This window comes from Diachasmimorpha longicaudata, chromosome 11 (assembly GCF_034640455.1).
Source record: "Diachasmimorpha longicaudata isolate KC_UGA_2023 chromosome 11, iyDiaLong2, whole genome shotgun sequence".
Taxonomy (NCBI): domain Eukaryota; kingdom Metazoa; phylum Arthropoda; class Insecta; order Hymenoptera; family Braconidae; genus Diachasmimorpha; species Diachasmimorpha longicaudata.
In genome coordinates, this window is record NC_087235.1 from 6,283,684 (window position 1) to 6,296,264 (window position 12,581).

A 12,581-nucleotide genomic window follows, 5' to 3' on the forward strand; every position below is an offset into this window, starting at 1 on the left:
TGTGGATCGCGGATTTTTTTATTTTGAGGGTTTTATCGTTCATGGGACGTTGGAAGGGGAGTGGAGGTGGTGAGAACCTTCATTTGATGAAAAAAAATGTGATTTTAGAAGAGCTGATGTTTACTAGGACTTTCGTCCAAATTCTATGTCTGTACGCAATATTGAAGGGGGTTATTATTATGTATTCGTTTTCCGAAATTTAGCAGCTGCCCCGCTCAGTTAATATGTATGAGCCTTTACATAGACAAGTATATGCGCGTCGGAATTGTTGTGTTTGAGAATCATTCATAATTAAATCCAATTGCTGCGAATAAAAGAAATGTCAACTGGGTCGCGCTTTTTCTTCTAGTTTTTTTTTTGTATGATATTTGCCGGGGAGGGGGAGGAATTTTTTTTTTATTTTTAGGTAGAGGGAAGTATATTCAAACGTAATGGCGGAGTCAAATAGAGTAACGGGGGAGGATTTAATATTTAAGCATCGCGGAATTCCATTCGTGAATTGTTAATTGTCTCGTCCTCGTTTTCCAGTCTCCTTACTCCCCCTGGCTTACCCCTTTTGTGATGGCTGTCTAGACTCGATATACATTTTCAAATATTATTTTCATTGTTTTTAGGTAGAAATAGACTCCAGTCTTGGAATTTGTGGGAGGGAAAGGCGCCGCGAGAGAGGGGGGAGGGCGGTGTTTTTTTTCATGAAAGTTCATCTTCGTTACTGTACGTTATTCATAACGGATTGGAAATTCGGCTGAAATTTCAAGGAAATTTGATCCTAGTTATCACGATGCAGCATTGATGCATTCGTGAGACACGTCAAGAATTATTTTTGGATTATTTTGCAATTCGTCTACTACATTTGATTTACCACTGAAATAACTTGTCTAATGAAATGGGAGAGAAAAAGATATGACTGATGTAAACGACAATGGCGACGTGATAAGGCACTTGCATATTTCTTAAACGTCAACTCTTCACACGAGAATAGAAATCTTTCACCCCCAATTCACGATTTAATGAATCAAGCTCCGACAATTATAACGGCTTAAACTAATTAACAGCGGAATCATTTATGATGCTTCGTCTGACGGTGAAAATTTGGTACTCACCGCATATGCATATCGAAGGGAGATAATATGACTTCGTATTATTCAAATGACAGTCATAATAGAAATGTTTATTGCTCGACCGGATATTTTATTCAAATGGAAGAAAATCATTTGAGAGCTTTAATGGAAATATATTGCAATTCAATTTTTTCATTTATTAATATGAATTCTTTTGGACGGATCCTCGGTAATTTTGATTAAAAAAACGGAAACTTCATTAATAACAAAATACGTAACTTATTCGGTAAAATACATCGAAAGTGTCAAGAGTAATCTTCCAACAATGTATGGCACCAGCAGATTCACACCAAAATCTGGGACAAAAAAAAATCACGAGTTTAGTTTTCCAACTGGCTTGACTCCGTTCTCCTCTTTTCCACCCGTATTTTTTCATCCTAACAGTGGGAAAATCGAGAAAAAGTGCTGGTCCTATTTCAGTTTGCAGTTCCTCCGTGAAATCCCCCCAATTGAGTTGCAGTGTTACCTACCATTTTCAGTGCACTGCAATTTTCGTATGAAATGCAAAAACCAATGAAAATTTATCGAAGCACAGGGACTGAGAGGGAGAAAGCTTTCGGGGGAAAAAACTCAAAAACTATTGGGTCGGTTCAAACGATTTGCATGTACTGGATTGTTTATGACGATTCGCATATTTGATCTATTCTGGAGGAAATCATGTTTTTTAAGGATTTGAGTTTTGCATGAAGTTTTTTTCTCGCTGGATAGGAAAATTGAACGATAAATTATGCAAATGCCTGAGAAATATTCACACGATTTCCGTTCGATTTTTGTATTTCAATATTCCCCTGATAAGAAAGGCTTGGGCATGGGATTTATTCATTTTTTAGCCCATTCTGCCCCTACGCAGCACTAAAATGTAGCAATTTTATTTCTCTGTGTAGTTTAAAAACCATTTTCAAGCCAGAATCCTAATAATATATTCTCAAATCTAATTCCTCGTTCTGTATTAACCTTCGTTTGATCCCTCCCCCCTTTCCCTCCCCCTTTTCGCCCAGCGTTTGAAATTTTCCCTGTACATCGAATCACCATGTAGAAATTCTCTATTACCCGGAGTCTTCGTCTAATAGCCAGTTCTGGAGGAAGGAGGGTATGAGGACACAAGATAGGGAAGAATGGGGGGACAGTGGGTCCGTTGAAAATGGTTTTGAGTCCTCGCCCAGTCGGTGGACCCGACCTCCGAACATTCTGGGAGGGGAAACTCTACGATCGCCTCTTTGTACCTTAAATTTCATTATCGTTGCTATCTTTGTACTCCAGAACCGTAACATAATGCTGTTATCGTTGAGGCATGCCCGACTGAATAACGTCACTAACATTTGAGTTTCTGCATACGATGGGTAGGGGGCATCATATTATATTCGCATAAGTGTAGTAGTAGTGTAAAATGCCCACAATTTTTTCCGATGGAGCTGGAGAAATTACACACATTAGCCTCTCAAAGTGAATTTTTCCAATAAAACTTGACGCGAAAAGCGGTTGAGGTTCATTTTGTCCTGCGTTTCGTCCTCTAGAGGTCTAATTTTCATGCCATTTTTTCTCTGTGTATCAATTGCACATTAATCAATTTAATCAAATCCATCTGATATTCAACTAAAAAATTAATTTTACCCTAGTGTTTCTTTATTTCTCCCATCGCCCCTCCCAAATTTTGCAAATAATTTCACAACCCCAACGTAGTCTCACTCCATCTCCCCCCTAACCTTCCCACAAGCTTCAAAAAAATGTCAAAAACCCCCCAAAACGTTGGTCACCCTCAATGTCCCCCCTCAACATAAGCGAAATGGCAGAAGATGAATTAACCAATTTTTCCAATAACATATTCATTTCTTGCCGTTCGCGATAGGCGTCTGGGGGCGGTGTCTTTGGAAGGCGGGGCTTCCCCTCATCGGGTTTTGTACAACGATGCTTTACACGTAGAAGTGGGGAAACCGGCCGCTCACGTCCAGTCATATCTCCATCTCTGTCGCTCTCGCATATCTCCATTTATCAGGCGCGCGCGCGGCTTATTTCGCGCTCGCTCCCCCACTCTAGTATCCCCTCGTCCCCTCTCCCACCGCATTATGATCGCCCTCCAGCAACGATATCTCGCGTAACCACGCGCGCGGTAACCTCTCAGTCGCGACGCGCTCGTCACGCGCTGCACATCGGTGCTGTACACGTCGCCCTCGCGTTCGGTTTACTAAACTTTTTTCCATTCCATTTATTTTCATTGGCGATTCGTAATTTTTATTAAATCACCGAGAATAGTCCCTGGCCATGGTAATAATCGAATTCCACCACACAAGGGTGATAGCGAGTCGTTAATAATCGCGATGATAATTCCAATGATCAGTTTCAACTGTAAAAATAAATAATTAACAAGAGAATAAACGATAAACATATACGGTATTAATCGGTGTTAAATAAACTCCAAGGTGACTTAGGTGTTGTTTATTATTTTTCATTGCGTATCAGAGACAAGTGCAACTGTTTTCAAATAACATTATTCATTCGTGTGTTGTGCTGGATTGGTGTTGTGGGATGACAATGTCACGTGCTATTCTCATACTCGATCTATCGAACACTGTACGTTTAATCTGACTAGATGAACAACAATTCTAAAAACAATTGAAAATAATAATCGTCAATTATGGACAATTACGGTGGCACAAACTACATCGAGATTATTGTGAATTTGTGTTTACAGATTAACAAATTGCGGTGGTGAATAACAAGTGATTGGATATCGTGTGAGAGAACTGAGTAAGAAAGACTAAATAAATTTTTCATCTTGGGGTGTTATTAAAAAGCCGCAAAAACGGAGGAATCAGAGGAATTCAAGATGACGCAGCAGAGCGGTGCCGGTTCACCCCAGCAGTTCTGTTTGCGATGGAATAATTATCAGACAAATTTAACCAATGTCTTCGATCAATTGCTCCAGAGTGAGTCATTCGTTGATGTGACCCTCGCTTGCGACGGCCACTCGGTGAAAGCACACAAGATGGTATTGTCAGCGTGTTCACCGTACTTTCAGGCCCTGTTCTTTGAAAATCCATGCACTCATCCTATTGTCATAATGAAGGACATTAAGTGGCCCGAATTGAAAGCAGCTGTTGAATTCATGTACAAGGGTGAGATAAATGTATCCCAAGAGCAGATTGGTCCTTTATTGAAAGTCGCGGAATGCTTGAAAATTCGGGGACTAGCGGATGTCAATAGTGAACAGGAGCTTGTCACACGGCCAAGTATGCTTGACAACATAGCATCATTGGCAAGTGGATCACAAAATCGTAAGAAACGTCGTAGAGTGTCTGGTGATCGTTCACCAAGTGTCAATAGTCCTGATCAAAATTCCTGCATAATTGATGATCAAGAAGTCATTGGATTGCCAGATGTACACAATCTCGTTGCATCATCAACACCAAGATCCATTGGTTCACCATCATCAGCCCCAAGTATCTCAGTAACACCGCAAATTAATCTTCAGGAGCTTCCTGTCTCATTGCCATTACCACCACCACCAACATCAAGCCAGAGCGCTCATTCTGTTGGACACCACGTGACTAGCCACGTGACATCTGGTGGTCATCCTAGTGTCAATCATCTTGGACAGCATGTACAGGGATTGACGGTGCAGCAGCACCAGGCACAGGCACAACAAGCTGCTGTTGCAGCACAACATCAGGCCCAACAGGCACAACAGCAGGCTGCTGCAGCACAACATCATCAACAGGCGGTTGGCAATCAATCGACGCCGGTCGATGATTTGGAGATTAAGCCGGGGATTGCTGAGATGATTCGGGAGGAGGAAAGGGTGAGTGAAGAATTAATTTTCATGTGTAGATAGATTAGAATTGACTCGATGCTTTTTGCTGACTGTTCAGCAATTATGATGTTAATTGGAGGAAAGACATGATCTTCGTTGTCTTTCAAACTCCAATTAGGCGAATGTCGGAGGCATTTGCCATTTGGGCCTTGCGTGTACCGATCCGTGGAAAATAAAAATAATATATTGTCCAGTGTCGGTAACTGGAAGTGTTTAATGCGAGAGGAATAATGCTAAACGATATTTAAATCCTCATGTAGACAAGAATGAACAATTCTAACATGTGATGCGAACACATTGAATATTATACTTGAACTCAAGAGCAAAATAAATCATTCACCGACCTGACTCCATCAATTTTCATAGAGTCGTGGATTTTATTTGTTGAATTTAAAGTTAAATATAAAGGTGGGAATCTTCCTCTTGGGTTCAATATAAATTGAAGCTATCGATCAAAAAGGCAGCACTGTACTGCAGGCATGAAACGATAGGTGTACAAACTGACGGTTGATCTGCATACAGTCAGGACACAATGCATCTACACAGCATTCACAATACCCTGAAATGAACGAATGAGAAATAGAAAGAATGTGCGTTTGAGGGGGGAGGAGTGAGCGAAAAATTCAATCTTCCCTCGCATTATCCTTTTTGGCAATAACGCCATAGCGTATTTGGACGATAGAGGGTGGCATCTCGTTCGTCTGTCTGTCTTTCTCGATGCCCAGGGAATTCAGAGACGCGTAACACCCGAGGTGGGTACGGGGCAAGGGTGATACAAGAGACAAACCCATATATTTGGGACCAAGAGGGGAACAGAGAGAAAGGGATAAAATGTGTATGTTTGGGGTGTGAGAGGTGGAAAGAAAGGGTTGCAGAACAGTAAATCCTCAATCGTTGTAACCGAACAGGCCATCCATCCTGATACACCGGATGTGACAACATATTTCCTTCGTTTCGTTTAAATTACTTCTTTCTTTTTATTTTTTTTATAATGGTAAATCTGCTGTCTTGATTGTGTTTTCGAGTTCATATCTAGAATGAAAGGCTGAACCGTATGGCTCGAGGGGATATGAGTGAAAATTCAGCAGTAAAAGTCTTATCTCGCAGACAATGAGTCAAAACTCGAGGGGGAAGGGGGGTTACGAGGGTTGTGCGGGATGCGGGCAGATTGAAGCACTCGATCTATACGTATCCCTCGATTTTTGGGGGGAATTTTATTGAATGAGGGAGTTTAGAGAAATTGGGAGCTCGGTGATGACGTCATTTTGGCTAGTGTGTTTCAATGATCGGGAGAGTTTTAGTGTTTAATATAGCGTTGGGGGCTTTTGGAGGGGATAAAAATTTTTCGAAGGACGTTAGGACGAAATTGGTACCCTTGCGACAGCCTGACCATTTTTTATTATCCACCTTTTCTCCCATTTTCTGATGGTGATGATCGGTTACGCATTCACCACTCGAATCTTTTCTCTCTTCCTCGTATTAGGGGGAACTCCGGTCTATTTTCGAGAATTTTGTGCTTCTTTTGGACGGTGTAATACTAGGTAGTTTAAATATTTTGGTAATTGGTTTTACTGGGAAGACGTTTACTATTTAATAGCAATTCTTGTTAGCGAAATTTTAGTAGCGAGATTGAAATTCAGTCGGAGAAATGAAGATAAAGTTGTTGTGTTAGATTAAATTTAGCTCAAGTTCTTCAGTAAAATTATTTTCTAGTGTTTCACCCAATATGACTTCAAGTTAATTGAGTAATTTCTTGATAATTAATTTTGAAAGCGTAACAAATTTATTTATAATTTATTCTCTTAATTGAATATCGTGAATGATCGCAATTTTGTGAATTATTTTCACTGAATTCGCGAAGGACACAGGGCTTAATAAATCATTATTACATTCTTCAATCCACCTCACACACTCACACAATGAATCTTGACCCACTTTTAGCTCCGTAGATTTTCAACTATTCGCTAGAAGTGACATATGTACATTGACTTATATACATTGAAAAGCCGTGTACACCGAAACGAAAATTTTCCCGTTATCTCGCAACACCTCTCCAAACGTTCTAATTCACCACAGGGGTATTTAATTGCATTAGTACGGTGTAGTGACACTGTCTGGGATGTGACCGTTAAATATATATAATTTAAATTTGCATAAAAATCGGTAAATATGACAAATTACGTTTGAAATACGAATAAAGAGTGTCTGGAGGAGATATTAACTTTAATGAATGCTGAATGGGCATAAAAATTACACTTTCAGTGTATTTTTTTTTCTTCTCTATTTTTTTTTTATGACCATTCACAATATTTCTATAATCAACTGAAATTACTCGGACGTCAAAAATTTTATTGCCATTGCAAATGAATTGTCTTTTTCTTTTTTCCTGTCTCTCTCAATGATAAAATTGTCCTTCGGCATGGAAAATAGTCTGGAGAATTCATTAGTTACGTTGGCTCGTCAATAATATATTGCACATCAATACAAATTGTTCAAAATTTATCCTTCCACCATTGAAATCGATCGATGTAATGCTTCCGCGAGCGGAAACTCGATACCCGAAGGGAATTGGCCGAGGTCACTTAGCGAGTCTTCGGGGTCCCTGACTGTGTCCGACCCTTTTACCAATGGCCAGGGGCGGCAGGGGTACCGGCCGCGCACGATAAAAGATGCAAAACCGTCGGAAGCAACCGGCAACATTGGGGAGGGAGGACATTCGTTTCGCAAGGAGAATCGGTAAAAAATTCAGTAAACGACAGTCAAAAGGACTTTTGATCGGCCTGCGTGGTATCTGATGGTGATGGGGTTGGTGGGGGGAAGAGGGTACGGGACAGATTTGAAGAGGGAATTCCCGGGTTGTGTGTGTGTGCAGTGTAATTCCAAAAACTATCATGCGCTCACGCAAAGAATCAGGGATGTCTGAGGTCAGTAACCAGTTGACCAGACTGAACATCATGGCACGCGACGTATTATTGTTGTGTATCATTCACTCAAAGTTTGGATTTGTCGGAGAAAATCAGGGGGAATTAAGGTTTTTTCAATTCATAATGTGGTATTTGAATAAAATAATGGGATGAAATTGTTATTTCCATCCCCGAGGTGAAATAAATATTCAGTCTTGTCTGAATTGAATTTTTAAGTTTTGACGAATTGATTCGATTTAATGGGATTGAATGTAAATAAATATTGGAGGGAATTGAATTATGCAATATTCAATTCGGATGAGTATGAATTGGAGAAGAATTTTTTTCCATGAGAGTCACAGAATGGGAACAAGGGAATATGATGTGGTGGTCTCAAGTTTTTATTTGATGGTGAATAACAGACGGAATTGGGTTTTTAACATTGCAATGTTCAGTGTCATTTGAATAAAATAATCTAGTCCCTATTTTTCTTTCATCTCCGACAGACGGATATAAATATTCATCTGGTTCAAATAGAATTTTTAACTTTATCTGGAATAATTTAATTTATTTGGGTTGAAAATTGAATTTAACTAAATACGAGTATTCGGAGAAGTTGAATCGAAATGTTATTTGGGGACACGAGGAAAAAAAAAGATTTAATTGAAATGGGATGAATTTTAATTGAGGAACAATTTTTTTTAGTTTTACCCTGAGAGCTTTATGGAGTTTCAAAGTTTATACTCGGAAATGAAAAACAGGCGGAACTAGTTTTTTAACTTTTAGAATTACTTTTTTAAACTAATGTCGGAGGTATTGGTCTTTTATACCGGATGGAAATAAATATTCACATCGGAGTAATTAAATTTATTTTTATAGAATACAAATTAATAATCTCGGGAATTAAATTTTATTTGTGGTGAGGTACTATATTCTCAGTTTATCCCAAAGGGACATATAAACCAGAACGATAGCACAGAAGAAACAGAATTATTATTTTAGTATTACAATGTCTCGTGTCATTTGACTAAAATAATTTCGTCAGTATTTTTCTTTCATCGAGGGCAGATGGAAATAAAAATTCGTCTCAATCGCATAGAATTTTTCACTCGGAACCCGAATTAATCTTTTTATTTGAATTGAAAATTGAACTCAACTAACTATTCATGATCATTAAATGTGTTTTTTGTTTGGGTCAACGAAAAAATCAACAATATAATTCAATTGTGACGAATTTTAATTGGAGAGATATTTTTTAGTATTCCCCTATAAAATTCAAACAAAGCACCATTGTTTAAAACTCTAACGCTTTTATTGGAAGGGAAAAAAATCAACATTAGTATATCAATATTGCAACTTCAACAGTCACTTGAATAAAATAATCTCGTCACTTCAACAGATCCAAGTAAATATTTATCCCAATTTACTTAATTATTATTCAATTTACTGGTATTGAAAATTGAACTCAACTAAATATTCACGAGAATTAAATCAGAATTTTATTTACTCAGTCGGGAGAGAGCGAGAAAAATAATTGAATTCAGATGAATTTTAATTGGAGAACTATTTTTTTTTTAGTTTCCCCTGAAAGTCACATAAAATGGCAAAGGGAACGTTGATTGCACCATTCAATAAGATCTAATTAAAATGATTTCCACTGAATGCCGATTGAAAAAAAAAATATATATCACCTCCATTGACGAATGTATTTATGCTTCAATTTTTTTTCCGTCCAATTGTGATGGATTTTCAAATTTTTCCATTTGGAAAAGTTGCATCTGACTGGATAAAACCTCTCATGGTAAATCAGAAATTATCTCATCCACTGCCTTTTCCCATCGAGTCACGCATAAATACAGTGGCCCCGGAGTGTCGTTGAATTCAAGCTTTTGCGCTCTATCCACTGGCGTTGGGAGAAGGACTGATGCGTTTTCCTGCTAAAATATCTCTCTTACTCTAGTGTTTTGGTGGATCCCGAAAGCCGGGAACACCGCGTAGATGTATAATACGTTAGCCGTACGTGACGGTGGAACTTGATGGACGGATGACCAGACCATTCCGCAGATTGCTCCGCTCTCGATCCCACCGGAAGGAGATTTATACCTCCCGTCGTTATCTGTCGCTCGCGCCAACGTTCGCGGGAGTTACCCCTCCTCACCCTACCACCCCCTTTCCCCTTTGTCTATTCCCCACCCCGGCAGACCTGTACTATCCTAATGTTCATGGGTTCAAACCCTTGACCAATAACCGATTGAATCGGGTTTTTGAATTATTCATTCATTTGATTTGCAAAGACATGCAAAATTTAGTTTTCTTTTGGTTGAGTTGATATTCCTCTCATTTTATTTAATTAATCGGTCACTTTTTATTTGGAGCTGTCACTCGACGACAACTGGTGGGACCTTAAATTTCAAAATATTTCACGAGAATTTTGGATTTAAAATTTGCGAAAAAGTAAATTTCACATTTTTTTAAACATATGGCATTCGGAACCCATCGAATTCGCACTAAAGTGGCAAGGGGGCGGGAGGAGGAGGGAGTATGGCCGAAAAGGGGGCTCGATATCCCACCGAGCGTAGCGTCCGGACAAATTAGATTCGGTGACTGTCACAAAAACGCTCGGGATGATATGAAAGTCGAACCTATACCCGGTTGCACCGATAGAAATCAAATTCGAGAATATTCGATTATGATTCTACCCCCTCTTCCCTACTACCCCCCCATTCCTCTTGTCAATAAAAATCCCCGAGTCACCGGACTCCAATCGCGATGAATTTTTTTTTACTCTTTTTTTTTTGTAAATTGGAATCTCATCGCTACAAAATTTTATTATAAATCCGATGTGGAATATGATGAAGTAGGTGAATTGCCGTGATAATTTTGCTGTGGGTTGGATGGGAGGGAAGAATGAAAATGACAGACCCAGGGGAATGTCGTAATTTGCATGGGCCAATTGCGGAAAAAAATCAATATTTATACTCATTTTTTTCCTGGAAAAAGTTGGATAAATTTCCAAGAGACATATCGATAGTTTAATTACTGAAATAATTTTGGGGACAAACGTTTTCATGATAAAAATTGACAATTTAATTAATCCAGTAATGTCACAATTTTCTTTTCAATTAAATGGACAGTTTTATTTTTATTGTTTTGAGCATCGACGGTTCTGCAAAAATTCTTGAAATAATTTCTGATACTTGGTTGGTGTGTTAACTGTGAGAAAAGTTAAATGCGAGCAAGTACGTACCTGGCACGCGATACTGAAATATCGCACCCTCCCCAAACACGCGGAAAGTTGGAAAAGATAGGAAGAAAAAGGTTACATTGTAGGGCTGCATTCGATTCTTTTCAGTTAAAATACTCGAGTGATTTGAGAACAAGGCAAAGACGAAGGCTATCTATGTGGGTTTATAAAGCTACGAGTGAAACGTAACAAGAAGATGAAACGACGTTACATTACGTCGGACGTATCAACAGAGTACGGTAGTAGATGGCGGCCCATTGTCTGGACTAAGAATTAATCTCAGGATCGATATTGCCAGTTTTCTACGTTTATATATACAAAACTATATACGTATGTATTATTTTATGTGTACAACGGGATGACTCGCGAAAAATAAATCGCAGCCAATGCTCGTGTATTCCCCCATACTCTCTCAATAGTAATATATCTCGGAAAAAGTTCTCATTCTTCGTCTGAGAGGAAGAAACCAATTGAAAAATGTCTTCTAAAATTTATCGTTACTGAATTTTATTATTTTCGTCGATTGTATTTCATCCCCACATTTATGTGTCTTCGGGAAATTCGGAGAGTAAAAATGGAATTCACCAAGATTTAGTATTTTTGCGGAATTCTACTTGAACGCGAGAGAGATATTCAGTGAAAATTGTACAACTCAAATTTGCTCATCGATTATGAATTTGAGGAGACAAAAATCGTCGAAAACTCCTTAATAGTTCAGTAAATTTTCCCTCATCTCTCACTTTGGAATTACGTAACTTTTATTGAATATTTCTTTTCGTGAACAGCAGTAGAATATTTAACATCCGATGGATTGTCAATTTTTCCAGTGCTCGTGCTAGTCAATAATTTTGCTCAACATTAATAGCCCCTAAATATAATCCGATTGCCCCAACAAAATCCAGTACGAGAGAAACTATATCGATTGCCAGTGATAAAAGTCCAAGACGAGGTGAACAAAAAAAAAAATGCAAAAATAAGGGAACTGACGCTCGAGAAAAGGGTGGTGGATTGCATTAACCGAGATTGCTGACGATAAAATGAAAATAATGCAAAACGACGGGGCAGGGGAGGGGAGCAGTGGAGTATTGAAGCGTGGGAAGGAGTGAAGAAGCTTCTGGGGGGGAGGGGGAGGGTTGAAATTAGTGACGGGCGACGGGGTGGAGAGGGAATGAAATAGAAGCGGGGGAAAAAAAATTGAGGAGAGAGAGGTGGATGAAGGCGACGAAAAACAGATGAAGATAAAGTGCACAAGGAGAATAACGAGGAGAAGGGGTAAAGTAGGTTCTTTGGAGGGTGTACGGGGGTGAGAGAGAGAGAGAGGCACCTCCGTGTGCCTGGCTCTCTTCGTTGCTCATAGAGGCTGAGCTACTGGTGTAAATGCCGCAGACACTGGGCGCCATTTGTGAGAGCAAGACGAGAGGAGGCAATGAGAAAATACGGGGAGAGGTTCAAGATAGAAAGGGAAACGGGTGGGATAGGCGCCAGGAGTCGTTCGTAATTGCATT

The 12,581-nt window shown here is 39.2% G+C and overlaps 1 protein-coding gene across 9 annotated transcripts in view; it reads left to right on the forward strand.

The window, feature by feature from the left end:
* The window catches only part of LOC135167471 (protein bric-a-brac 2-like), a 249,644-nt gene that overhangs the window by 106,152 nt on the left and 130,911 nt on the right, over positions 1 to 12,581 (forward strand). For 8 of the 9 annotated variants that reach the window (XR_010299865.1, XM_064130703.1, XM_064130707.1 and 5 more), the window contains one exon: positions 3,811 to 4,917. Coding sequence is in view for 8 of the 9 variants with exons in the window: in XM_064130703.1 (XP_063986773.1) it covers positions 3,946 to 4,917 (972 nt within the window). In the remaining variant the exon portion in view is untranslated. Of the gene's footprint in view, positions 1 to 3,220; positions 4,918 to 12,581 lie in introns of those variants that run through there. The other variant, XM_064130705.1, reaches the window with a different exon arrangement.